At 38.5% G+C, this 25,603-nt stretch overlaps 2 protein-coding genes across 4 annotated transcripts in view; one reads left to right on the forward strand and one right to left on the reverse strand.

The window, feature by feature from the left end:
- The first annotated feature begins 2,370 nt into the window (after positions 1-2,370).
- LOC137656242 (haloalkane dehalogenase-like) lies at positions 2,371-24,409 on the forward strand. Its single transcript, XM_068390413.1, has 3 exons — positions 2,371-2,475; positions 10,631-10,904; positions 23,178-24,409. Exons 2-3 carry the CDS (start codon positions 10,643-10,645, stop codon positions 23,984-23,986), a joined length of 1,071 nt encoding a protein of 356 aa, XP_068246514.1. The 5' UTR covers positions 2,371-2,475; positions 10,631-10,642; the 3' UTR covers positions 23,987-24,409.
- LOC137656232 (protein MTO1 homolog, mitochondrial) overlaps positions 24,402-25,603 on the reverse strand; it is a 141,836-nt gene continuing 140,634 nt past the window's right edge. For all 3 annotated transcript variants that reach the window (XM_068390407.1, XM_068390409.1, XM_068390404.1), the window contains exon 14: positions 24,402-24,635. In XM_068390407.1, coding sequence (XP_068246508.1) covers positions 24,540-24,635 — 96 coding nt within the window. In that variant the 3' untranslated portion in view covers positions 24,402-24,539. The remainder of the gene's footprint in view (positions 24,636-25,603) is intronic.

Here is a 25,603-nt window from a genome sequence, read left to right on the forward strand (position 1 = left end):
TATCAAGAGAGACTAAAAGTTTATGACAAGTCCCCCTACATATTCCTGTCGAATTCAGGATTCTGTTCATAGACTTGAAATAGACCCATCTCCACCATGATAGCTGAATCGTGAGTTTGCAACACGTGGTTATTTTAATGAACATATATCACAAGCACACGTGATTTTAATTAATGGAAATATCACCCAGGAAATGCATTTAATACCGAATTCTATCTTGGGAATACATATCCACTTGGAATTCATTTTATGGTAACAGCTTCTGGCCGGGTGGTGATTCGAACCACCACCTGTACGGCTAGAAACCATGCTGACAGGGACCCTACCGACTCAGCTATCAAGAGAGACTAAAAGTTTATGACAAGTCCCCCTACATATTCCTGTCGAATTCAGGATTCTGTTCATAGACTTGAAATAGACCCATCTCCACCATGATAGCTGAATCGTGAGTTTGCAACACGTGGTTATTTTAATGAACATATATCACAAGCACACGTGATTTTAATTAATGTAAATATCACCCACGAAATGCATTCAATACCGAATTCTATCTTGGGAATATATATCCACTTGGAATTCATTTTATGGTAACAGCTTCTGGCCGGGTGGTGATTCGAACCACCACCTGTACGGCTAGAAACCATGCTGACAGGGACCCTACCGACTCAGCTATCAAGAGAGACTAAAAGTTTATGACAAGTCCCCCTACATATTCCTGTCGAATTCAGGATTCTGTTCATAGACTTGAAATAGACCCATCTCCACCATGATAGCTGAATCGTGAGTTTGCAACACGTGGTTATTTTAATGAACATATATCACAAGCACACGTGATTTTAATTAATGGAAATATCACCCACGAAATGCATTTAATACCGAATTCTATCTTGGGAATACATATCCACTTGGAATTCATTTTATGGTAACAGCTTCTGGCCGGGTGGTGATTCGAACCACCACCTGTACGGCTAGAAACCATGCTGGCAGGGACCCTACCATTAAGGATAAAAAACCTCAATGAAAGATAGATAGCTCAACTATGCCAGCACAAACAAGAAATGAGAAAATTAGTTGAATCTTATTTTTTTTTCTTTTGAATGGGAATTGTAAATTATTTTTTTAAGAAGCGAATCCTGAGGATATCATCCAGCTTTGTGATTTTCTATGAGGCTCCAGGCAGCTGTGATTAAGATAAAACACTCGTTGCCCTGAACTTTAGTAATTAGGACGAAATCACTTTAGTAAAAGTGATTACCACGTGACCTATCTGTGCATTTTTAATAACTTTATATGCCCAGTGTTCAATGATATACAAAACCCATTTCTAAAATGCGACCACAAAACCCATTTCTAAACTGCAATCACACAATTTCACATTACGAATTTTTTGGGCTTTGTCGGTTCCTAGACGAAAATTCAACGACAAAGGACAGTGCTTAAAATTGACTCCATCAGCCCTTTCGAGAAAAAAAAATCGTAAGTGAATAAAAAAATAAAAAAAATATTCGAACCTAAACCATAAGCCTCCAGAAAGTCATGTTAAAGTGCAATGAATTTAGGCGACTTCCTTAACTAAGATTTTATTATCGTTTTTAATTTAATTGATTGATTTTATTTTGATTTATTATATTTTTTGGTGGTTTAGATTTATGAAGCCGAAAGATTTGTTCGACATGAAATGCAGGATTACAGTAAACATGAAATTTTATAAATTGTATTCATAAATATTTTGGTCTAAATTCACGCGTTTATGTATCACTACTCTTGTGCCAGTTCCATATGTAAAAAAAAAAATATATATGGCATTTTTCTCATATTTAGAGTTCATTAGTTACAAAATTAAATTTCCCCGGCCTTCCTATATTAGCCTAGAAAGGAAAAATAAACATAGGCTATTTTATTTTTATAGCTTTACATATTTTGTTTGGCTCATATGTAGCCATATAAACTTAATTAGTTATCATTTCCATTCTTTGCATTATCTCATTCACTATTGATTCTTATGCTATGACAATGCTAACTGAAAATTATGTTTTTCTGCTTAATAATTATAGATGAGTTTATTTACAAGATCTGAAGAAAAAATTAAAATATTGAACGTTAATAGAGATGCCCTAATCTAGTTGGTTCACCCCGATAAGAAATGTCAATATTGTAGGCGATTATCTATTCATGACTTAAATATTGATATTGTTTTCTCTCAGAAATTCTAATCCTATACACAAACAAAAACTGTAATACGATCTTATAAAAAATCTCCCTTTAAATCAGCCTTGATTATGGTCAAACAGTCAATGGAAACTGTCTAAACTACTGGTCAAATTGTTTAGATCGTAGTGATGGTAGTTGGGAGGTAAGTAACTGAAAGACCGCATACTTGAAAGCAAAGTCAGGTTGTCGGTACTCGGAACTTTGGTCAGTTCTCTCATCGACGGCGGGACTGTTAAGTCAAAATCACACTCGTTTCTCGTGAAGGTAAGGTGTATTGTAGTTTCAGGAAAGGAGCAGGTTAATTTTCTGTAGGGACCACAACCACCTTCTCTACGATTTTAATTTCTTTTCTTTGGCAAAACACTTTTAAACAAAAATAATTCTACGCAAGTAAGTTGGTTGTAGACGGGTTCAGAGTATGAGGAATTGCATTGGGTGTTTTGTAGAATTTTTAAGCGTTTGCAACCAAGTCGCGAACTGTGATCTAAGTTCGATTTTCAATTTGTATGCTATTCGAGTTGAACCTGATTTTGGAAAATTGCTTGTCAGAAGTTTTGCTAATGCCTGGCTATATTTTGCTCTTGTATAGTAGTGGCACCGTCTATAATTTAACATTTTCAAATTTTCCAGCGTACGACATATACTGTAGTGCTAACTGTTTAGGCAAGTTATGACTTTACCGTAGTGTAAATCTTTATTCTAAATTCATTGGTTGGTTTTTGGAATGGTAAAAAGAGTACTTAAAAAGATATCAATCATCGAAGCTCTCTCAAAAAATAGGTTTGAATGAAAAGTAATCGTAGACTACTGTCGTTCATACACTCATAATTTATCTAGGCATATTTGGTGGATGTTGTATTTGTCCATGTTCGGGTTTGTAGTGTCAACACTAGCTCAACAGGTTAGCGGGAGTAGTTGCTCCTTTTTTTCAGGGCTAGGCCTACCCCAATTGGGTGTTTTTTTTTTTTTTAATTTTAATCGGCTGAGAATATTGTTAGCCTAAATGTCATAATTTATTGCCAAATATGATAAACTATATTCATTCAAACATTTAATCCAAACTCTAAGTCATGTCCGCAAAGTTGAAACGGCCGTTCCTTAGAGTAAACATGGTTGGTCGCCCGGTGACAGGTAGACTACAGTCCATTCTTTTTAGTGAGGCAGACTTGCACAGACTCGCAAGGGTGCCTTTTTATCTCTGAAAAGTTTCCTGATCGCGGATTGGTACAAGGTAATACTAACCAATCAGATAGGAAACTTTTCCGAGCTTATAAGGCACCGCTGTGAGTCTGTGTAAATGAGTCTCATTAAAAAAAAAATGAATATAGTGACCATCGTTTAATTAAAAGCAAGGTCAGTAAAGTGACGTTGGTGACGTCATTCAAACCATATTAAAGGCTGGATTCACTAAACCAACCAAGGACGGATAAGTGTCAAATCCATCAACTTTATTTGCCCAGCCATGTTTTAATTTCATTACTTCAGTTGCCTTTTCCTATGAAAAGGTCCTAAACATTTAGCTTTTAGATTTCCTAATGCAAGGAGGAAAACAAAGGTTCATCCAATAAGTAAAACATTCAGTATTTCAGAAGATAATCTTTAGAGTGCACTGGAAACTAGCATGTCGTCTATTAATTCTTCAAAATGTTTTGTTTCGGTTGGTTTAACAAACGGTGATTTGATGTCTCCTATTGCTGCAAATAGTCACAAAAGTAAGACTTTACGGAGTCAAGTTTCATGTAATAAGTAAAACTGCATTGTTTTGCTGTGAAAACAAATATTGATATGAAAAAAAAACGTAGCCTAACACAACGCAAAAAAAAAGAAAAAAAAAAAAACCTGCAAAGGAATTAGATTGTTTGATTTCTGTTTTTCATGAACAGAAAAAATGCTAATAAGAGGAATGAGATGTCAGAAAAGTTATGATTACTTAAATGAAATGCTAGTTACGTTGGAAGTAGCGATATATAATGAGATAAGTGGCAGAGTAGGCATTAACGCCAGTACGCGAAAATCGGATTACCAGATAACATGCTTGCGAAGTGTGAAAAATATATCTATGAATTTTGTTTTTTTAAATATTTAAATATTTTTTCATTAATTATATAGTTTATTTCCTTGTTTCCTTTCTTCACTAAGCTATTTTTCCACGTTGGAGCCCTTGGGCTTATTGCATCTTGTTTTTCCAACTAGGTTGTAGCTTTGCTAGTAATGTTAATGATAATAGTCAGTGATGAAAACAAGTGGAAGTTGATAATCTGTGTAAATAATCTAGTAAAACCCCTGGAAGCTATTCCAACTAGGGTTGTAGCTTGGGTAGTAATAATAATGAAAGTCAGTGATGAAAACAAGAAATAAAGTGGAAGTTTATAATCTTTTAATGTAAATAATCTAGTATAACCACCAGAAGATCATTATAAAATTGTACAATAGTTTTAGAAACATTTGAACGATTTTAATGGTTGTCTATCCATCTTAATTAATGAAACTAAAGCAGAGATATTTAGCAGATAGGGGTATTTCTTTGGAACTTATATTTCGTAGCGTAACAACCCACCCCTTCCACTTGGTTCAGGCGAACAAAGGTTAGAGAGGATTTAACCTAGTGGCCACACCAATAATAGACCTTGGGCCAGACGACCACAACCTCTTTAGGGAAACTCCTCGGGGCGTGTCCTATTCCGGACTAGTGCTTTAAAATACTAAAATGATCACAGCCCAAGGGTGCTGGTCAAGGAAGAGTTCACATGAATGTAATTGAAGGCTGCACTCTTGTGTTGGTCAATCAAACCATGATAGGCCACACACCGTAGTGCTGATGAATGCTATTACCATAGTGGGACCAGTATACGGCCAATAAAGACAAGAATGGAGGAGGAGACATAACTGGGAGTTAAGAGAACAGGCAAAACAACCACATATGTCTTTTTGTTAAGGGGAGAAAAATGCAGTTGGCAGGGGATGTTGCAAGAATGAATGAGGAAAGAATGCCAAGAAGGGTCTTGGCACATGTAGTTGAACGTAAACCTCCTGGACGACCAAGAAAAGATTGGAGGAGCTGTTTAGAAGATTTACAGCAGAAGGGTTTGAACTCTATAGAGATTGGATGACTGTGGCACAGGACAGAAGAGATTGGAATACCCTTTATCAAGAGCGGCCATGGGTCAACAAGTGGCCCCAAGACCAGTGGAGTAAAGACTTCAGTGTTGTGGAGTGGGAACTGGGGATACAGCTAACCAAACAGGATCATTGTAAACCTCCAAAGCTGCGATATCAAAACGTAATTATACCAGATTTTCTCTAGTCATGTCAATAGGTACAACATTTCTTTAATCTTTCAGTATGTCTTTGGTGTACTTGATAGGAATGAGAGCGTAGTTCACAATACTACTATTGTGGTTAGGGGAAATAAGGTATTGTAAAATATGATTGAAAGAGGAGGATGTGGAGACTGCTAACCAAACGGCAAACGGGATTAGTTGAAACTTCCAAAGCTGAGATATCAAAACTTTTAATTATACCATATTGTATCTCTGATCTGTCATATCAATAGGTACAGAATTTCTTTAATCTTCAGAATGTCTTTAATGTTCTAAATAGGATTAAGAGGTCGCAGTTTACAATACTACTACAGTTTACAATACTACTACTGTACTTGTAAGGATAGTAGTAGTAGCTGATGTAAAACGATAGGCAGCAGCTCATCGGAAGTAAGTTTTAAATGTTCATCTAACTGAGCTTCTGAAATTGCGCTATGGTAGGTAATAAGGCAATGTTAAAAAAACAATGTACCTTGTTTAAAAGAAATTTCCCCATAAATTAAATTTGACAAAATTAAGGTAGTTGGGCCTTGTATATTTTATTACTTGATAATGCAGATTTTCTTTACGGTGTTGTTTATCAGTCTTGGAAAAAAAATTAAGCTAATCTTAAAATTTAAGATTGTTACCTTGCCAGGAGTGAAACCGTTTGGGAAACTAAGGATATGGCACTGGCAGTTTAGGATAAGGGACCAGCCTTCAGTAGGTCGTTGGGACTATTCTGAGTTTTATTATAGTTAGGGACGGGAAAAAGCGCTTCTACTAAACTGTTTCCTATTGAAAAACTTAATTTCTTCGAGAATGGCACTTAATTTCACAGCAAATAAAAACTTAATCATCTAAAAAATAATAATCAATTGGGTTAGCATGCGTACCTCTGCATGTACTGCCTGGCAGTACTTAAGAGCTTGATGTTTCTCTTTTTAAGCGAGCAAAGCTATCACACGGTGGAGCAAAAACTATTAGATTTCTAAAAATTATCCCAGTTCTTGGATGGTATAACAGGATTTAGGCTTATTTGCTATTGAAGTAAAGGTCAAATTCTGTGAAAGCACATTATTTACTACATTTTATTGTTATAAGATTTTGTCTATAATTTTTCACAGTCCTGGTAGTGAAATTTTGTCGTGACCAGAAAACCACATTTTAGACGAAAACCACGTAACCTAAGGTTCTACACCTAACCCAACGCAACTATAAGTTTAGTTAGGAAGTTTTTTATTTTTGAACTGCGACTCCCAACCTCCTATAAATGCGCTGATATCTGCCAAACTGCAGGGTCAGTACAAAAAATGTGTACTTAACATGTTGTAGTATACTTTAACCATATATTGCACTACTGCACACAACAAATTTTATGCAAACTTGCATTAAACAGAACATCTTATTTTAGTCTGTACTTTTGATTCCTTCAATACAGAATTTAATATCTAAACTTATGGTTCAAATTTAATGTTTCTAGGAAAGTCGCACATAGTATTTTCTATAATACAGATCACAGAAGTTTTATATTTTGCAATTTTCGTAGCATATTAAAGGAAGTACTGTACAAAATTTTACATGCATAACATTTTTATTTCTTAATCATGGCTGTCTTTCAAATCAGGTTTTTGAAATTTGTTTTTAAATATTTTAATGTTCATTTTTAATATCTTTTGTTGATTGTTCATTAAGTCTCTTGTTTGTTTATTTCCTTGTTTACTTTCCTCACTGGGATACTTTCCCTGTTTGAGGCCTTGGGTTTTTAGCATCTTGCTTTTTCAACTATGTCTGTATCTTAGCAAGTAATAATGTTATTTTAATTTTCAAAGCTGCATTTTTTTTTTACAAAAATGCAATTTAGAATAGTTTTAAGTTGGTCTAAGGGGGTTGAAGGGATGACTTTGGAAAGAAATTGAGATTGGACCAGGTTAAATATGTTTGAACTCAACATTGCAAACAAAGTTAGTATGTGATGCAGATTGATACATATCTTTTAATTTTCCAACCACAATTATTGGCTGATATTTAGGCAAGCCTATTAAGTGTTTTAAGAATAAACCACACTTTCCTGGGTGAAAATATGTTAAACTCCATTTAAGGTAGCTATGACAAGTGTGGTAAAACACTCGATGAGAAGGAATGACTTCATGATATTAATAGATTTAAAAGATAAAAGATAGTATTTTCTGTATGTAGGTAGGTTGGGTATTTTCTTCCGAAGACAGGATTGCCTGACCAAAGGATAGTTCAGATCCTCGATCACCAGCATCTTCCAGCCCAACGATTACTAGTTTTATTTGGTTACCAACTCCGAGAAGTCTATTCAAATAGTGACACTTTAATATTTCCTCCTAGGATAAATAATATAATCCAATGATTTGCAACTTAGGCTTATGAGGGTATTAGGATGCTACTTAAAAAGGTCCCAGCCTTGAAGATTGAGGTTACAAAACTCTTAATTTCAGTAGTTATTCCCTCTGGCTTCATGAAGTCATTAACGATGACATCTCCATAAGACATGGAGGAGGGACAAGCATAGGCACGAGGTAAAGGGAGTGGAAGCAATAATAGGTTTTTAGAACTTTTTCTGGAGGGAAAGCATTAAGAGCAGGTGTCTGGAGTCCTCTGACCACTTTCACTGCTCACTACTTGCAGGATTCCTTTACCATATAACGGGTGTTGCTGCTCAACGTGTAGCGTGTAGTGTAGCGAACCAAGATAACACTGAACAAGAGGCAAAGCATCTGAGATAGTGGTTGTGCCGTCTTTGGAGTGCAGCAGTCTTACCATTGTTGCTGTAATGCATATTAAGTTTATTCTCTTAATCAATTTCTTAGAGTAAAATCATTAATTCCCCTATTCTTAAGGGAAGGATGGACATTAATGTAAACCCTGCAAGTTATTACCTGCCATTTGATATGGTATGCTACAATAGTAAAAATGCTTCAGTTACAGCTTATTAGAAAACTTTTAGCCTACAGCCTAAGAATTGTACCAAAGTGGATTGGAGTAGTGATTTGCTTTGCTCACAAGTAGTCTTGAGTGCTTAGACTTTTGGGATTTTAGCTTGCCAGTTTGGTGATAAGTCTTTCTCACACCTAAGGATAAGTCTCCTATTCATTCTTCCAACCTAAGGATATCCATTAAAGGATGATTAGTTTTATTAATGTAGGAACAAATCTCAAATTTTAAGTTTTATATTTTTTTTAACCATAGTCTACAAACTTATACCATTAAATTTTACTTCCTGTCTCATCTGCCCCACAAACTCTAGGTGTAGGTCAAAGTGGCTACTCGGTGGGCCGGTGCTTCCTTGTGGCCTGGCGGTAACTACAAACTCCTTATGTTTTTTAAGTTTTCCACCTTTGAAATCACACTATTAAAGGACACTTGTTTGTATAAATTAAAGTTACTTTTAGAAATGGATTGGTGTCTTTCATCAAGACCCATTTCTTATTCTTTGATAACTTAGGTCTTTTAGGTACTTTTATTAAATATCATATGTATTTGACTAATTTTTCAGGTTTCCTTAACTTTAAATATTTTATGATTTCAATAAATTCATTCACTGATAAATAACATGAGCTATCCTGAAGTTTAGCTCGAAGCTTAAGTTTTAAAAGTAGAATTTGGTCTGAAAGTCCGTTGATGTGCTTTAATCCTTAGGGATGAATCCTACTGTATGTAGCAAATTTATATTGCAGATTTATTTCTAAATTTTTAGTTGATAGCCATCGGTAAAAACTTGTTTTGGTACGGTAAGCTTTATTTTTCAAAGCATAAAAATTTTAATTTTATTCTTAAAAGCTGAACTTACTCAAATTTGTATACAGTTCAGGTAGGCATAAAACTCCAAAATTTGAGCTTTAATTGCTTGCAGTGTTTTAATGAGTGGCACTTTAAAATTTTTTTTATGTAGGGTACATTAGAATGTAATGGTCTAAAGATTATAGTAAATCCTTTCCAAGTTTGAGATGCATTATTGATACTCTGATGTTTCAAGCCTAACATTTTTATTATCGAGGTCAATCCTCTTGGTATTAATTCATAAATTCAAAGTATTTTCATGTACTCTTATTGCATCACTTGTCATCACAACTCTTAAATGGCCTTATCAGCACTAGTACATAGGCTTTGGCTGGAAGTAATGCATATTAACTTAAGATTTAAAATATACTCTGGACTTACAAAGCAAACTAACCAAAAGTATATCAATAAGTTAATGTGAAAGATCATTGCCTGGGGACCACAAGCCTCTCCAAAGACTAAATAACTCACTTCTCTAAAAATAGCACTTTTTTTATCTAATCTAAATCCCACCAAATCTAATCTTCAGCTTGTTGACAATGCATTCTTTTTGGTTGTTGCATAAACCTGCAGTTTTATTCAGGATCTAGTAAAGCAAACCATCGAAATACAGGTTTTTTAAACATTGTACCTTGGAGGTTATTTTTTTGTGGCGAAAATCTTTTGATAGAACGCTTGCTACTAGGTTAGTATGTAAGCTTATTAAATTTTGGGCCTCATAACTAATTTATTTTAGGTAAAGTATATAAATTGCTTCTGGAATGGAACTGCTGGTATGTATTTAAGAAATTTACTGTACTGTTAGTTTTGGGGTGAGGAAGCAGTTAAAAACTTGGGTAGGTTTTAATTTTACCAAAACTGAAGTTGTAATAATCTTATTGAAGATATAAACTGCTTGATTTTGGATTAGTGGGGAAAGAAAAGTTTTTGAGATTGAAAACTAGAGAGAGTTCTTTTAAAACCTTGTCATCCTGATTAATTTTTAAACAGATAGGCTGATACAGATTTGAAAATTTTGATTTTTAAAATTTTTAATACAAAATCTTATTTTCATGGCCCTTTTTAATTTTGAATCCTTAACAATTGGACAAAGGTTAACTAAATTATAGTACATAAGAAGCTTTAACTGCAATTTTCCATGTTTTACCTATTTTTGTTCTGTAGAGTTAAAAGTACCTGCAACTGGAGATTGAACATTAAATTTTCTTTAAATTGTCCACTGAATTTTGGTATACATAGTTTATATTTCAAATTAATGTTAAGTAATAATAGTAATACTGTACTAATAAAAATTTTCCTTAATTTTTCAGATTAGTTTGAAAATGAAAAACATGAATAGGTATGTAAAGCGCCTCCTACTCTTCCCAGTAGTCATACTTGTCCTACAGGGACTCTGTTTCATGAAGAAAGTCTTCGGATTTATTTACTGCATTATCTTCCAAAGAACTACCCCGATTGTTGTCCGTACACCAGAGGAGAATTTTAAAGACCTGGCTTCTACAGGCTATCCTTTCAAACCAAATTATGTTGAATTGCCAATTGGAGGTGGTAAAACTCTTCCGAGAGTTCATTATTTGGATGAAGGTTAGTTTTAGACACATTTTCTTTTATTTCTATGTAGCTTGCCTAAATTCCTAAAGCTAATGGTGTATCAAGAGATTTTCTGCCTTAAAATATAAAAAAATATTTTATTCTAACTGCATTTGTATTTCTTCCCATCCATGGACCAGCGTTATCTCGGTAGACAGCTGGGTTGAAACTACATGCTTGATGGTTTAAGAAGCTTTTTTTTTTTTTTTTTTTTTTTTTTTTTTTTTTTTTTTTTTTTCTCCAGCCTGGAGACTGTTGTTGCTGGGCCTTGGGTTACCAGTTTCCTAGGAAGGTTCCAGTGGGCTCTCTAACTTTGCTTTTAAATACTGTATTGAATGCTCTGTATTGGGTGGCGCAACATGGGCCTTTGGGTACTGATGTAGAAGAGACAAATTTTGTAGGAAACTCTTGGTGATTCTGTGATGGATGTGCCATTTGGCCTGAAACTTTTTGGCACAAGTATACGGACCTGCCATTCGAGGACATTGAATTTGAGGATCTTTCTGTATTTATAGAATTGCAATGGAGGGTCAAAAATCCATATCTTTGAATGGCTCCAACTAACCACTGAGGAGGTTGTTCTGACCCTGTATAAGTCTGAATACCTAGGTTGAGGCAGTATTGTCAGATGCAAATTTTTTAATCTAGAGAGTTTGCTAGATGAGTTTGTGGTCTGAATGATACGTCCAGGCTGAAAAAAATGTATCCAAAATGGTGAAATTGGCATCATTTAATGAAGGTGTTGCAGAGGGATTTTCACATGGCCCAAAGTGTACAGTAGCCCCTTGTGGAGACGCACAAATTTTAGATTCGTAGAACAGTTTTGCTTCCCAAAGAATGAGCCACTCGGGTAGGTACCAGTCAATTTAGCAATTTCCTTTCATCACAGATCATTTTAGGACTACAGAATTCAGGGCCTGGCAGACCTTGTTTAACATAAATCTGCAGTGGCTTTTTGGAAGTGGGAGCTATCGGGGTATCCCAGATGGCTACCACTGGTAGTAAAGCCACAGTATAAACCTGTCTGTGAGGCTTGGCAGAATTTTAAGAATTACCAGGTGAGGCACCATTATATCAGGAAAAAGTAGTAATTCCTGTATATTAATCATTCATGCAAATCTTTCCCCAAGCCCTAGAGGAAATATAAAATCAAAGCAGACATATTGTCCCCTTCACTTCCAGGGAATTGAGGAAAGGTTTTAGACCTTTCCTAATAGAGGCTTCCTATCACGATACTGCAGCCTTTTAACTAGCAGCAGTCTTAAAGGCAACCTGTAGACCAGCCACTATTTCCCATCCTAAAACTACCTATCCCAGAGTTTCCTAAAGGAAAATGGGTAGCGAATGTTTTGCCCAAGGTGAGGCCCAATCTAGTTGCCAGTTATTGTGGGCTATAGAGGAGCCATTAGAGAAAGTAAAAGGGAAACTGAGGGGCCTTTTAAGTCCTGTGAAGGCAAAGGATCTCTGTAAGGTGGTGCTTTGGATTGGCGGGAAGCCCTTTTTGGAAAATCTTAACTCTGTGGGTGCAGAGAGTTGTCTCATGGGAGTCTGTTGGTCATGAATGTCAAATTCTCCCTTTCGTAGATTTTGCCAGACCAGAACCCTGGAACTAGACTTGGTAAGAAAGAAGTTGCAAAAAGTCAGTCCAGGTTTCTTAAATTCCAGGGCAGACATTAGCACACCAAAAAAAACTTTATTGTAGACCTCTCTCACACAGGTGAGACTTCTTTCAATGATTACCATTCTCCAGCTGGCATGGACATTAGCTATAGTTCTAAAAGACACTTTTTGACTTGTCTTCAGTGCTCACCTCTTCAGACCTTACCCAGGGTTTTGGATCAGGATGGGGGTATACTGGTTCAAAGCAATGTAATTTGGCCAAAATATCCTCCCAAGAGTGTTTAAAAAGCTAGCAAGGTAATGGTCAAATTCCTGTTTCAGGTAGTTCAGGTCATAGCTAATTTAGATAATTGGAATATATTAACATCAGAAATTTGCATCAAATACATACACTCTAAAGAATTAAGGTCGGTGGTAAGACGAGGTTGAAAAATATAAAGTTTGGAAAAGTGGAATAGGAAGAGTTTCTAGAAGTTTGTGCTCATTTGCCTGGTAGTTACATACAATTATCCATGTTAGTCCTATTGGTCCCTCCCAGATTTCAATGAACCTTCATACAGACTTGTCCTGGTTAGGTTGGGGAGGTTATTTAGGGGAGATCCTTGTGTAGGAATGGTCCCCTTAGTTTTGCAGCATCCAACATGAGTGTTGGAACTGACTGTTTTTCATTATGTTGAAGAGAGTTTCAAGAAGGAACAATCATTTAAAGATTTTCATAGGCAAAGTGGGGGAGGGGGGGATCCTGCTAGAGAATTCTTAAGAGATTAACCCTTCTGATTTTTTCAGAAGTTAAGTGTTCCTCTTGCTATTCCATCTATGGTTCACTATACAGACTGACATCCTGTGTATAGACTGGGCCTTGGACCCGTATTCTATTTTGGAGGTTGTAAGAGTTCCCGGTTCTCCAACTATACCCATTTGCATCCAAAGAAAACTATAAACTTGCTACTATATGTAGCCCTAAATGTGTGTCGAGCATTGGCAACAGAAGTTGTGAATCTTGATGGAAGAGATGGTGCTCGTTCTCGGTTTCAGTCTGTTTGATTTCGAAAGCTTGTAATATTGTGCAGGAACAACTATGCTAATAGCTCTACTTTTGCCAAACAGCCCATGGTATCCACTGCTTAAGCATCGGAGACTGAAGAATACACCCGCTTTAGTCTGCGCAGTCTTATCAGAAAGAAGGAAGTCTGATTATCTTTGCTTCATTTCTGACCCAGAATATTCATGTTTGGGTTTTCTGTATTATAGAGAAGGATTACTTTGCTTTTCCAAGGAATAACCTGTGACTTATAGGCTTCCTTTCTGATCCATAAACAGTGTTTTCATATAAAACACCATTAAGAGAAACTCTCTAGCATGCATTGGGCATCGATCGGGGGTAAATCTAGTGTTTCTTAAGACCACCCAATCTTTACTGTTGCTTAGATAGACCCCCTTCACCAATTCTTGATCTTTGTTAATAGATAGGGTGCTTGAGTTTTTGGAGAAGTAATTCCTCGATCTCTGCGAAACTTTTGACAAAACCGTTAATCTTATAGCTTTAGACTTGCAAGAAAGATTTGGTGAACTTGGCTACCTTTTGGATTGACCAGAAGTTAATTCTCATATCCCGAGTTGTCTTGACTTTACCATGCGCCACCTCTTCCTAGCCAAAACCTAAAATCTTCAAACTTGGTCTGGTGTCTACCTTGCAACTATTTGAGATCCACATCCTCAGAATGTAGCTTGTTCATAATACCCAGCCCATGAAATTCACATCCTCAGAATGTAGCTTGTTCATAATACCCAGCCCATGAAATCCACATCCTCAGAATGTATCTTGTTCATAATACCCAGCCCATGAAATTCATCTCAAAAGGGCATATTTTTGATGCCTGGATAAATCTGGATACTGCAATTTGTGACAAATAGTTGAAAATAACTGTAGGTAAAAGTGGTGTTCTTTGGCTCATTAAAACTTACAACAGACTTCAATAATTACATTTCTGCTAGTCCATAGAACGTCGACAAAAATTAAGGATATGCTGTAGAGGAACAAAAGTGGTAGAGAGAGAACCACTTGGAAATTTTTAATACTCTTCTCCCTCCTCCTTTAACATAATGTATTAAGTAGGCCAAAATACTGGCTGTGTCAATCCTACAGCTAGTGTCATTGGGTCATTTTGACCGGCCAGGTAGTATTACATACGATCCCTCTGGTTGCAGCTCTTTTCTTCCTTTTTTTTCTCCTTTTACGTCCTTTAATCTGTAGTGCCATAGCCTCTAACATATTTCACTTTGGTTAATTACTCTTGACTGAGGGTACATTCTGGCACACTTTAATTTCCTTCCTCACATGGCTATTTTCCCAGTTGGAGCCCTTGGGCATGTAGCATCTTTCTTTTTACGAATAGAACTTACCTGGCAGTTATATATATATAGCTATAGTCTGTCGTCTGGCAGATTTTTCAAAACTCGCGGCAACTGCCGAGTGGTGGTTGTCCGTTTAGGTGGTTAACAACCCTTACAGGGTGGTACTTGGAATCATTCCCGTTTTCTCATCCTCAGATCATCTCTGCCGGTTGGACTGATATCATTATTGGTCCGCCATCGGAGTTTTTCGCTCGCTTTCCCTGTGTCGCTGTATTGCACTTATTTTTTGGTGACGTATACTGACCTGTGGATTGGCAATTGCTTTTGTGATTTATTCTTTGGACTTTTTTTTATTACGATGTCTGATAAACTACATTTTCAAGTTTGTGTGAATGAGGAATGCAAGATGGGGTTACCGAAAATTTCGGTGGACCCTCACTATTTGTTTGGGTGCAGGGATTTTGAGTGTGCCCTTGATAAAAGGTGCGAAGAATGTGATGTGTTGGACGAAAAGAAATGGTTGGAAATGAAACGCTATGTGCACAAGTTAGAATTAGATAAGGTCAGGAGGGCTTCTAATTCTAAATCTGCTAGTGAGGTTAGCCCAGACTTTTTTTTTTTTTTTTCTTTTAACCCCTCAATTCATAATTCTTCTGTAGAAGTTGAACCTTCTCCTGAGGTAGTAGCCCATGCTCCTTCTACAGGAACAGTAACTATGGATGACCCTCAGTACGCCAGGATGGCAGCTGAGATGAAGGCTCTTAAGGACCAGCTTGCAGCCTTGAAAGGTAAGAGTGGAAGTGAAATTAGTGCTTGTGAAAGTGCAGTGGAGGCGGCGACTGATCGAACCTGTCACGCCCCTAGGTCTAGACCTCTACCAAGCTCCCAGGACCAAGGGAGAAGGTACGTAGACGGCCGCAAGGGAGTGAGAGGTACGTATCCTCGGTCAGCCGTCGCCTAAAGCAATCCTGTTGCTATTTCCCAGGCTGCTCGTGACCGCCAAGGAAAAGGCGTGTCGGAAGTGATAGTGTCTTCCCTGAGCCCCTCTCCTAGACGCAGATGGCAGTATGAGGCTTCGTGGCCGACCAAGGGAAGGTGGATACAGCAAGCTGACCAGACCTATTCTCGCTCTCCCCTTTCAAGTAACCCGGAACCTTTTCCTTCCGACGATGACTGGGACGCCTCTCCAGCGAAAAGGTCTAAACCTAGAGATGGAAGGAAGGAGGGATCTCCTCTTCCTTCAGGTGACGGGGGACCCCGAGAGAACCTTCTCCTGCTACCAGCGTGACTCGGCAGCCTTCGCCTTCGGAATCGCGAGACGCAGCAGCTTCTGCGAAATCTTTCATGACAGTTATGCAAAAACAACTGGTGTCACTTGTTCAGGCTTTTAGCCGCCCTCCCCCCAGTCGGGCAGGCGTAAAGACGACAAATTACCAGTGAAGAAATCGGCTAGTAAGAAAGAATGGAGTTCTTCTCCCTTGCAGGACGACAGACAGCGCTGTTCTCGCGGTGAAGGGAGGTTATGTCACTCCTCTTCCAGGGAAACGGGCCGCGATTAGTCAAGCCCTCGACGCCGCATTTCTCCTTCCTCTAGATGATAGGACGCTTACGATTCTCGTCGTCAGGACACTTCAGTCTCCCGCTTGCGACGTCAGGACGCATCCAGCCTGCCTCTCCAGGACGCTTCCATCTCGCAACGTCAGGACGCCTTCAGCTCTCGACGCAAGGACGCATCCAGCTCTTGACGTCGGGACGCATCCTCCTCTCAACACAAGGACGCTTCTAGAGCTCGACGTCACCAGCGCACGGCGCCAGGACGCACGTGTTTCCCTACGTCAGGATGCATCCAGTCCTCACAGACGGTTTATCCGGTGATCTGTATTTCTCCTCGGATGCAGGTGAACAGCTGGAAGAAAGTGATCCTTATGTAAGCCCGATTGAAAGTAATCGGGATGTTAAAGGAACCTCTGTCTTAGTTCCTTCAGCCCAAAGGGAGACAGAGTTGGAAGAAATGCAAGACTTGGAGGATATTTCGGAGGATGAGGATAAACCTGCTAATGCAGCTGCTGATTGTAAGATTCTCGCTCCCTCCTTGAGCTGTATGGAGAAGAGTTTAAACCTGCTGCCCCTCGTTCTCCTCAGTCGCAGTTCAGCAGGAAGAAGGCGAAGAAGCGGTCAGCTTTCATAAAGATGAAACTGTCCATCTCTGCTAAGAAGGCTCTGCCTAGGATCAATGACTGGCTGAAGGAGGGTAGGCAAGCAGTGAAGACCACATTCTCGTTTCCACCAGCTCGACTTGCATCTAAGGCGGGCATGGGGTATGAGACTGGAGAAACTCTTGGCCTGGGAGTACCTGCCGCCTCAGGGGGACTTCTCCGGCATTGTAGATTCTTCCAGAAGACATGCCCTTAACTCTGCTAAGGTGATGTGGTCTGTCAGAGCTAGACCACCTCGTCAAGGGAATCTTCCGATCCTTTGAAGTGTTCAGCTTTTTAGACTGGGCTCTTGGTAAACTGGGTAGGAAAACGGAACTCTTACAAGCCACAGAAGACCTAACCAGTATTATGGCCTTTATGGATAAGACTCTTAGAGATGGGGCAAACGAGTTGGCTTCCCTGTTCTCTGCGGAAGTTCTTAAGAAGAGGGCTCTTATGTTCCTTCATGTCCAGAGCAGTTACGGTCACGTAGAAGGCGGAGCTCCTATACGCCCCTCTCTCGGAACACCTTTTTCCCAGAGTCCCTAGTCAGGGACATTACCCTTTCGCTGGCGCAAAAGGCTATGCAAGACCTCCTGTCGCGCTTCGCAAGGAAGGTTTTACCGGTGATTCAGTCATCATTGAAGGAGGAGGAGAGGAAAGTTCAGCAGCCCTTTCGGGGTAGAGCTGCTCCTAGAATGGAGTTCAGAGGAAGAAGGCAGGAGACGGGCAGTAGAGCGAACAGAGGGTCGTTCAGGGCCCGCGCCAGGAAATGAAGCGCAAGTCCTCCAGACAGCAGTAGGAGCAAGGCTCACATTTTTGTCATGCCTGAAAGGAAAGAGGGGCGGACGTCTGGTCCCTCTCGGTCATCAGAGAGGGGTACAAGATCCCCCTCTTGAAGAAGCCTCCGCTTTCAAGAACACCTCTAGCCTTAGTGGCGCAGTACTCGAAAGCCGTGAAACAAGGGGCGCTACTGGAACTGGTGAACCAGATGCTGGAGAAGGGAGCGATAAAACCGGTCCTGGAACAAACTTCCCTAGGGTTCTATAATCACCTTTTTAAACATTAAACTTACCCGCTGGTTATATTAAAATAGCTTTAGTTTCTGACGTCCGGCAGAAATTCAAAAACTCGCGGCAATGGCAGATAGTTGCTAGGTGTACACTAGCGCCCTCACGGGAGATAGGCAGAACCATTCCATACTTCACCAGATCTTCTCTGCGGCCATTGCTGGCAACATCGTTTGGAATTAACTTGCTAACTACAGTACCTTGGATTTTGGATAGTTATCTTGGTGATGTACATTGTTTTTGGTTATTGGCTTTCGCTTATTGGATTTTGCTTTCGAATTCTCTTGAATACTTATTGATTTGGATTACTTGGATTATTTTTACCTTTGCTTGTTTTTTATCTCTTTAACTTTTCAATATGGCCGACCCTTCTCCTTCATATAGGAAGTGTTTTAAAGGGTGTAAGACTCTATGCTTCCTAAAACCGCTGTAGATCCCCATTCAATTTGTTCCAAATATAGAGGTATAAATTTGTGAATTGGGGGATCGACGTGAAGAATGTTTCATTGTCTGAGAGTGAGTGGTTGGCTTTTGACCGCTACTCTCGTAAATTAGAGAGAGTGAGTTAGGCGTAGTTCTTCTTGATCTAGAGAATTATCCACTTCCCGTATCATTGAACCTAATCCTTCCCCTGTAGTGGTAGATAGTTTCAGTTCCCAATACAGTTTCATCTGAACCTACACTTAAAGATATGATGACCGCGATTCAAGCCCTTGGAGTCCTTAGAGTAAAGGTAGAATCTCTCGTGGTGGACAGAAACCAGCTCATGTCAGACGTGAACCAGTTAAAAAGTGTTTAGTGTTAAGTGCAATTAATGAGTTCAGTGATGTGGAGGGTGCGTCTGCTTGGGCCTGTCGTTCACCTAGCCTTAGACCTCTTTCAAGCTCCCGAACCCATGGGAGAAGTAATGTCGAGCGGCAAAAGGGAATGAGAGGCGTTATCGCTCTTGCAGACGTCCCCTAGAGCGTACCTGTTGTCGCATCGCAGGACGCTCGCCCTCGCCATGGGAAAGGTGAGGTTAATTTGTTATCTCCATCTTCGGATGACGCTATGCACAGAAAGGGCTGGCGTCGTGCTTCCAGACCTCTTACGAGGAAAGCGGATGTAGTGGCTCAGCGTCCCGATTCGTCACCGCAAGCGCCTGGTTGTAGCCATTGGGACACTTCAGACTGTTTTCATTCGTCTGTCGAAGGTTCTCCTGCGAAACGTCCTGATAGGATGTCAGAAGTTGATAAAGGTTTAGTTCAGACTGATACGGATCTTGTTCCTGAGTCTGGTATTACGGTACATGCACCGCCTCTTCCGTCAGACTGGTTTCAGTCTTCTGAAAACTTGGAGTGTTAGGTAAGCGATGAGGAAGAAGAGTTCGCGATCGAAGTTTCTTACCCTGTGTCGCCGCATGTTGATCCTAATTGGACTATGCTGCAAGACATGAAGCAGCTGCTCTCATCCTTTATGCAGTCTTATCAGCCTGCTGTTAGCAAAGCGGTGGTTCGGTTGTCGCACAGGCGGCCATCCAGCAAACGCAACGTTGAACAGCATAAGGCTTCTGTATCTCATAGAGTTCCTGCTTCTCTTGATACCAAACGTCAAGCGACCAAGCGTGACGTCGAGCGTCAACTTTCCAAGCGCGGCGACGATCGCCAGGCAGCTAAGCTCGATGCCGAGCGTCAAGCTAAACGTAACTTCGAGCGACTAGCGCGTGATGCCGAGCGTCAAGCTAAACGAAACTTCGAGCGACTAGCGCGTGATGCCGAGCGTCAAGCTAAACGTAACTTCGAGCGACTAGCGCGTGATGTCGAACGTCAAGCAAACCGTGACTTCCAACGTCAGTCAGATGCTGTTCGACATGCAGTCGGACGTGACGTCGAGCGCAAGATTAGCGAACGTCATGTGGACGTCAGCCATACCGAACGTCTTGATCTGAACAAGATGCTGCTACGGCGGATGGAATTCTTACAGAAAAAGAACCGGATGATCACTTTTCTCCAGATGAACTCGTGGATGTTGTCTCGGAGGAAGAAGAGAATAAGACACCTCAACACTGTCGACCTTAGAAAGATTGTTGGTCTTTACGGAGTTATTTCCGGATCATTTTGCTCCCGTAGCCCCATGTTCACCTCCTTTGGATTTACCTTGGGAAAAACTGCAAGAACATCGCTTTTTACTAAGATGGTACTCAATCGTTCTTCAAAGAGAGCATTGAAGTTAATGGGTGTTCGGATGCAATCTAAAAAAAGACTTGGGCAAAACAGGCTTCGCTTTTCCCCCGGCCAGATTGCCTTCCAAGTCTAGTATATGGTACAAGACAGAAGTTCTCGGCTTGGGAGTTCCTGCTTCTGCCCAGGGCGACTTCTCAAGCCTAGTAGACTCTCCTCGTCGTTTGGCCATGAGAAGGACTAATATCTTATGGTCGATGTCAGTTTGATCATCTCCTCAAAGGTATCTACAGAGCATTCGAAGTGTTCAACCACCTAACCAGACAACTACCACTCGGCGGTTGCCGCGAGTTTTGAAAAATCTGCCGGACGACAGACTATCGCTATATATATATAACTGCCAGGTAAGTATTCATAAAACTTTTGTTTTATCATAAAAACTTCATTTTCCAACTAGGGTTGTAGCTTGGCTAATAATAATAATATTGTATTGGAAATTAATTTGTAACCTTTGTATTTTACCCAGCTATTCAGTGTAGCATTTTAAGTTTGACTTTAATTATGTACATTATTGTACTTGTTTCTTTAGGAATGAATGGCATCTGCACATTTCAATCTTGTGAAACTGGCTTCAAATTGGATGCAGTAGTTTATAAATATTCTTCGAGAATATTTTAAATATTTATAAAGATCACAGTATTGGATATGATATAAAACTACAAAGAATCTATACTTTCATATACAGTAATTCCTGGAAACAAAATCTTTAAATCTCTACTGTATACTGTGTTGCATTACCTGATTCTTTAAACCTCCTCCTTTCAAATAACTGGAGTGTTCTTACTGTAGTAGACCTTATAACAGTTACTGGGTGTGGGTCTACCTAATACAGTACTATAATTACAATTTCAAGTCTTATACTTATTTGTGGTAAACATGCTGACTTGTCTTCAGAAGAATGAGACTTGGTAGGTAACTCTTGGCAGGTGTTCATTCTGGTCAGTCTGTGTGTAGACATATACAAATTTGCCATTGGATGACAGAGTTAAAAAACCTGGCAGCATTTCTTGACTAGAAATGGGAGATTGTGATCCATCCCTCGGTCCATAGTTTTGATGGTGCATAAAGGTGCTTATTGCTAATTCAGCACAAGCCATTTCAGGTGAGGGTCATTCTCTTAAACATACTCTTGTTGATGCTTTTATGGTTGTGCCTGGGCATAAAACTCATTTTCTAGCAAAACTTGACTAAATTAGTCTGATGGTGCTTCGTAATGGGGACTTTTCCTTCCTTAAAGAGTGTAGCTACTTAGTGTGAGTATACCCTATAGGATTTGAAGGGTTCCAAGAACTCTAATGGTAGCCTATCCTTAGATATTGTTGGCCAAGAAGTGGGACAAAAGTTGGAATTAATCAATTAGTAATTTTACATACTAGTCTCGGACACCCTTAGGCTAGCTGGGTTTGTGCCAGTTAGACACTGTTCAATCTAGTGATTGCAGTGGCATCTTTGGAAGTGGGGGCTACAGGGGGTTCTAAGATGGCCAGTCTCTTTACAAAGCCCTATAGAACTTTAAGGTGAATTATGAGGTGAGGTTGTTTTGGAATAGAGGCCACTGAAGGTCATCCAAAGAAAACAAGGGAGCCAGTGAATTTACTGGAAGATGGGGATATTACCAATGAAAAGTATAATGTTGGAAGTAGTATACATCGCTTTTGGTAACGGTTGCCTTTTTGTTGATGGGCGCAGTGTAATCCTGGGTCTGTTAGTTCTGTATAACAAAACCTCCACCATGCCACAGTTTTTGTCAACTCTGGACCCTTGAATCCTTGTGAGCAAGAAGTTGCAGATTCCTAAAATTCCAGGGCATACTATTTGGCATACTGAAGAAAGAGCTAAAATTATTTTTAAGACTAGACTGCTTGAATTTTATGCCTTCAATATCAGAAAATGGAAGTATTTCAAAGGAAATTGGATTTTGTCCTGTAAGGTGTTCAGTATTATTTGGACAAAACTACTGTACAGATATTAGAGGTACTCTTTTCATAGTGAATTGGGTCCCTAAATGTCCTTTGACCAAAAATGCAATATCATTCCTAGTTGTAGTTAGGTCACTGAAGGAGTTTTAAGAATTGGATCCAAATCTAATAAGGCTTGAAAGTTAAGGTATTGTACATGGTGGTGGTAGTACAGCTACCTCCCTTAATTTTTGTGGAAATTTTTTCTTTGAAAGAGTTTAGCAGTAACTCTGGCATACAAAGTCTTTCAGTAAATGTTCTTAGAGAATCCTGGTTTGCTCTTTGTTGGCTCTAGGCCCCATAGTGAATGCAGGGCTGTATTCTATTTTTAGTGTTCAGTTAATTTGTAACTATTATGTAAGGGTATATGGAGTTTTATTTTTTTGATTTTAAATCTATCCAGTATTTAAATTAAAAACTATCATTTAGTTAATACAGTCTTGCATTTTAAATACTGTTGCCTGAGTGAACAATCTGGAGTCTCATATTTCAAACAGTATCTTGAAATGACTTGGAGGTAATCTAGACCAGTTCAGTAAAGTCCTAACAATACTATATTGCTTCAACTTAAATAATTTTATCCTATCTCTTAACTTCACTGGTATCCAACCTCTAGCAGTGCAAGTTGGCAATATGATTAGGGAGGTTCATAAAAATATTTTAATAAAATTTCTTATTTCTAAACTGCTTATGCTCTTATAAATATCTCCTTTTGTTTTAAGACTTGGTTCAGTTTAACTATCTATACTTTGTTCAATATAATAATTCAAGTTACTGTTTAAAATATTAGTAAAATATTGATTAAATGTAGTAGTGTAAAATAATTAAATTGAGCTTTTAATTTTCACAGGGCCTAAAGATGCGAAAGAAGTGATGTTGTGTCTTCATGGAGAGCCAAGCTGGTCATTTTTGTATAGACACATGATTCCAGTTTTAGTGGAGGCTGGTTATAGAGTCATAGCTCCTGATTTTATTGGGTTTGGGAAGTCTGATAAGTATGTGGACATGGAAAATTATAGTCATAACATGCATACGATGACTTTAAGATTGTTTTTGGACCACATCAATATCAAGGGTATTACTTTAGTATGTCAAGATTGGGGCGGTCTTGTAGGCCTCTCAGTTGTTAAAGATAACCCTAATGTATTTACAAGACTGGTAATTATGAACACTGGGTTACCCTCTGGTATTGGGTTTTCTAACAAAAGCGTTGAAAAGTTAGCTAAGTTTACTCCATTCTTGCTGTGGCGCACTTTTGCAGAGTTATTTGGGACTTCATTACCAGTCTATTCCTTGTTCAAAGTGGTTCTATTGAAACCTGAACCAGGAGTGTTAGAAGGGTATGCTGCTCCATTTCCATCTTCAGTATTTAAGAGTGGTGCTGCTAAATGGCCTCTCTTAGTTCCTCTGACTTCTCATGATTCAGTAGCAGCCGATATGAAAGCTACTCGTGATTATTTAGCTAGCGAATGGAGAAAGCCAGCTCTAGTGATGTTTTCAGATAAAGATCCCATTACCAGGGGCCAAGACCAGAATTTTATGGGCCTTTTACCTCATGCAGTATCCAAAACTATTGTAGGAGCTGGTCACTTTCTTCAGGAAGATAAAGGGGAGGAATTAGCATGTCATATTGTGAGCTTTGTGGATGGAAAATTGTAAAAGGGTGGGAAGTTTTTTCATGGGAAAGTAGTGAGCAGCTTTATTAAAGTTATATTTTAAGATTAAATTTAATACTGGTAAGGTAGTATATTTATTCACATTAAACATTCTATTAAATTTTTAATCTTTAGAATGACTACTGTTGAGTTTTCAAGCATATAATAATTAAAAATTTTATTATAAACTTTAATGAAATTTATTAGCAGAATAATACTTGATACTGCAGAGCATTAAGTTTGGTGCAATATTAACAAATTTTTCTCTTTATACCTGTTAATAGAAAATTAAAGATTTTTGTTGTAAATAGCCTATATATTTTTATAGCTAAAGGTCTAATACAATGTATTTTGTAGTCTTTGTTAATAATAATTAAGAAAGCTATGCTGTTGAGGTACACTAGGTAAAAATATATAAATTTGTTTACTATGAACTTTTATTTCTATGATCTTTTATATTTTACATGTAGTTATTTTTATTTGAAAATTCATTTCTTGAAAAATTTACATATTTGATACACTAAATGGCTCGGATATAAAATATTTTGACCTTACTACTATGAAGAGTACTTTTGTTGCCGTTTTTGAACGTAATGCAATAATGTTAAAATTGTAGAAGCTCTCATGCCTTCTACCCGGCTGGCTGCAGCTATCTGTAAGAGAAAAAAATTGTACTAGATAAATTTAAAAAACTCAGAATAATTAAAGTGCATGGTAATGCATTTAATAAGCATCCATTATTTTATCTTTAACTATTTTTTTTACACATTTTGAATATAAAACTGAAACTCCTAGCTTAAAAATATAAACTAAATGACAGATGCTTCAAACTTGAAAGCTAAAAAGATGATTAAGAGAATTGGTTAATGTACATAGTGATAGGGGAATCAAGAATTTTGTGGATATTTTTTTCTCTAGCACAGTCTTTAAATGATCTACAAGAAGCATCTTATTAAAAAGGTGCATTGGTACTGAAGGTTTCCGGAGAATCCATTTCTAAATTCTGCAGAACCAAAAGTCTAGACTGTAATCAAACTTGTAGTAAAAGAAAACTGGGACTGGAATAACTGTAACATGTAAATATTAAACTTAAATTTTGATGGTACAGATACCAACGTTATCTCTGCCTTTATGTAGGATAGAGAACCAGTGTATTGAAACTTTATAACGAGGTGTAAATGGGGCAGTCCTGGCTAACAGCTTGTTTACTGAGCACTCTTGTTCATGGGCACTTTTGTGAGTATAGGTATGGGATATTTGGTGATCCTCAGGGTGGTGTTCTTGGCCCATTACTTTTCTTACTATGTAGGCTATGCAGAAGACATGTAGTTTGGCCTACAAAACAAGCTGATACTACAATTTGCATCTATTTTATCTCCCAAAAGTAGATCTGGGATTGCTGAATTCCTTAGAGAGCTAAAACTAGTGAATGATGCAAATTATGGGGCATGTTTAATCCTAACAAAACTCTTGTAAGTAGGTCTAGGACAGTGGGTCCTCAATGTCCCGATCTCGGCATTGATATATTTTCTTTACCTCTGTATGCCTCTTAAAATTTTAGAAGAGATTCTCGACAGCAAATTTACTTTTGAGAAACGCAATAGGTCAATGTCTTCTTCAA

Source organism: Palaemon carinicauda, chromosome 1 (assembly GCF_036898095.1).
Source record: "Palaemon carinicauda isolate YSFRI2023 chromosome 1, ASM3689809v2, whole genome shotgun sequence".
In the NCBI taxonomy this organism is placed as follows: Eukaryota; Metazoa; Arthropoda; class Malacostraca; order Decapoda; family Palaemonidae; genus Palaemon; species Palaemon carinicauda.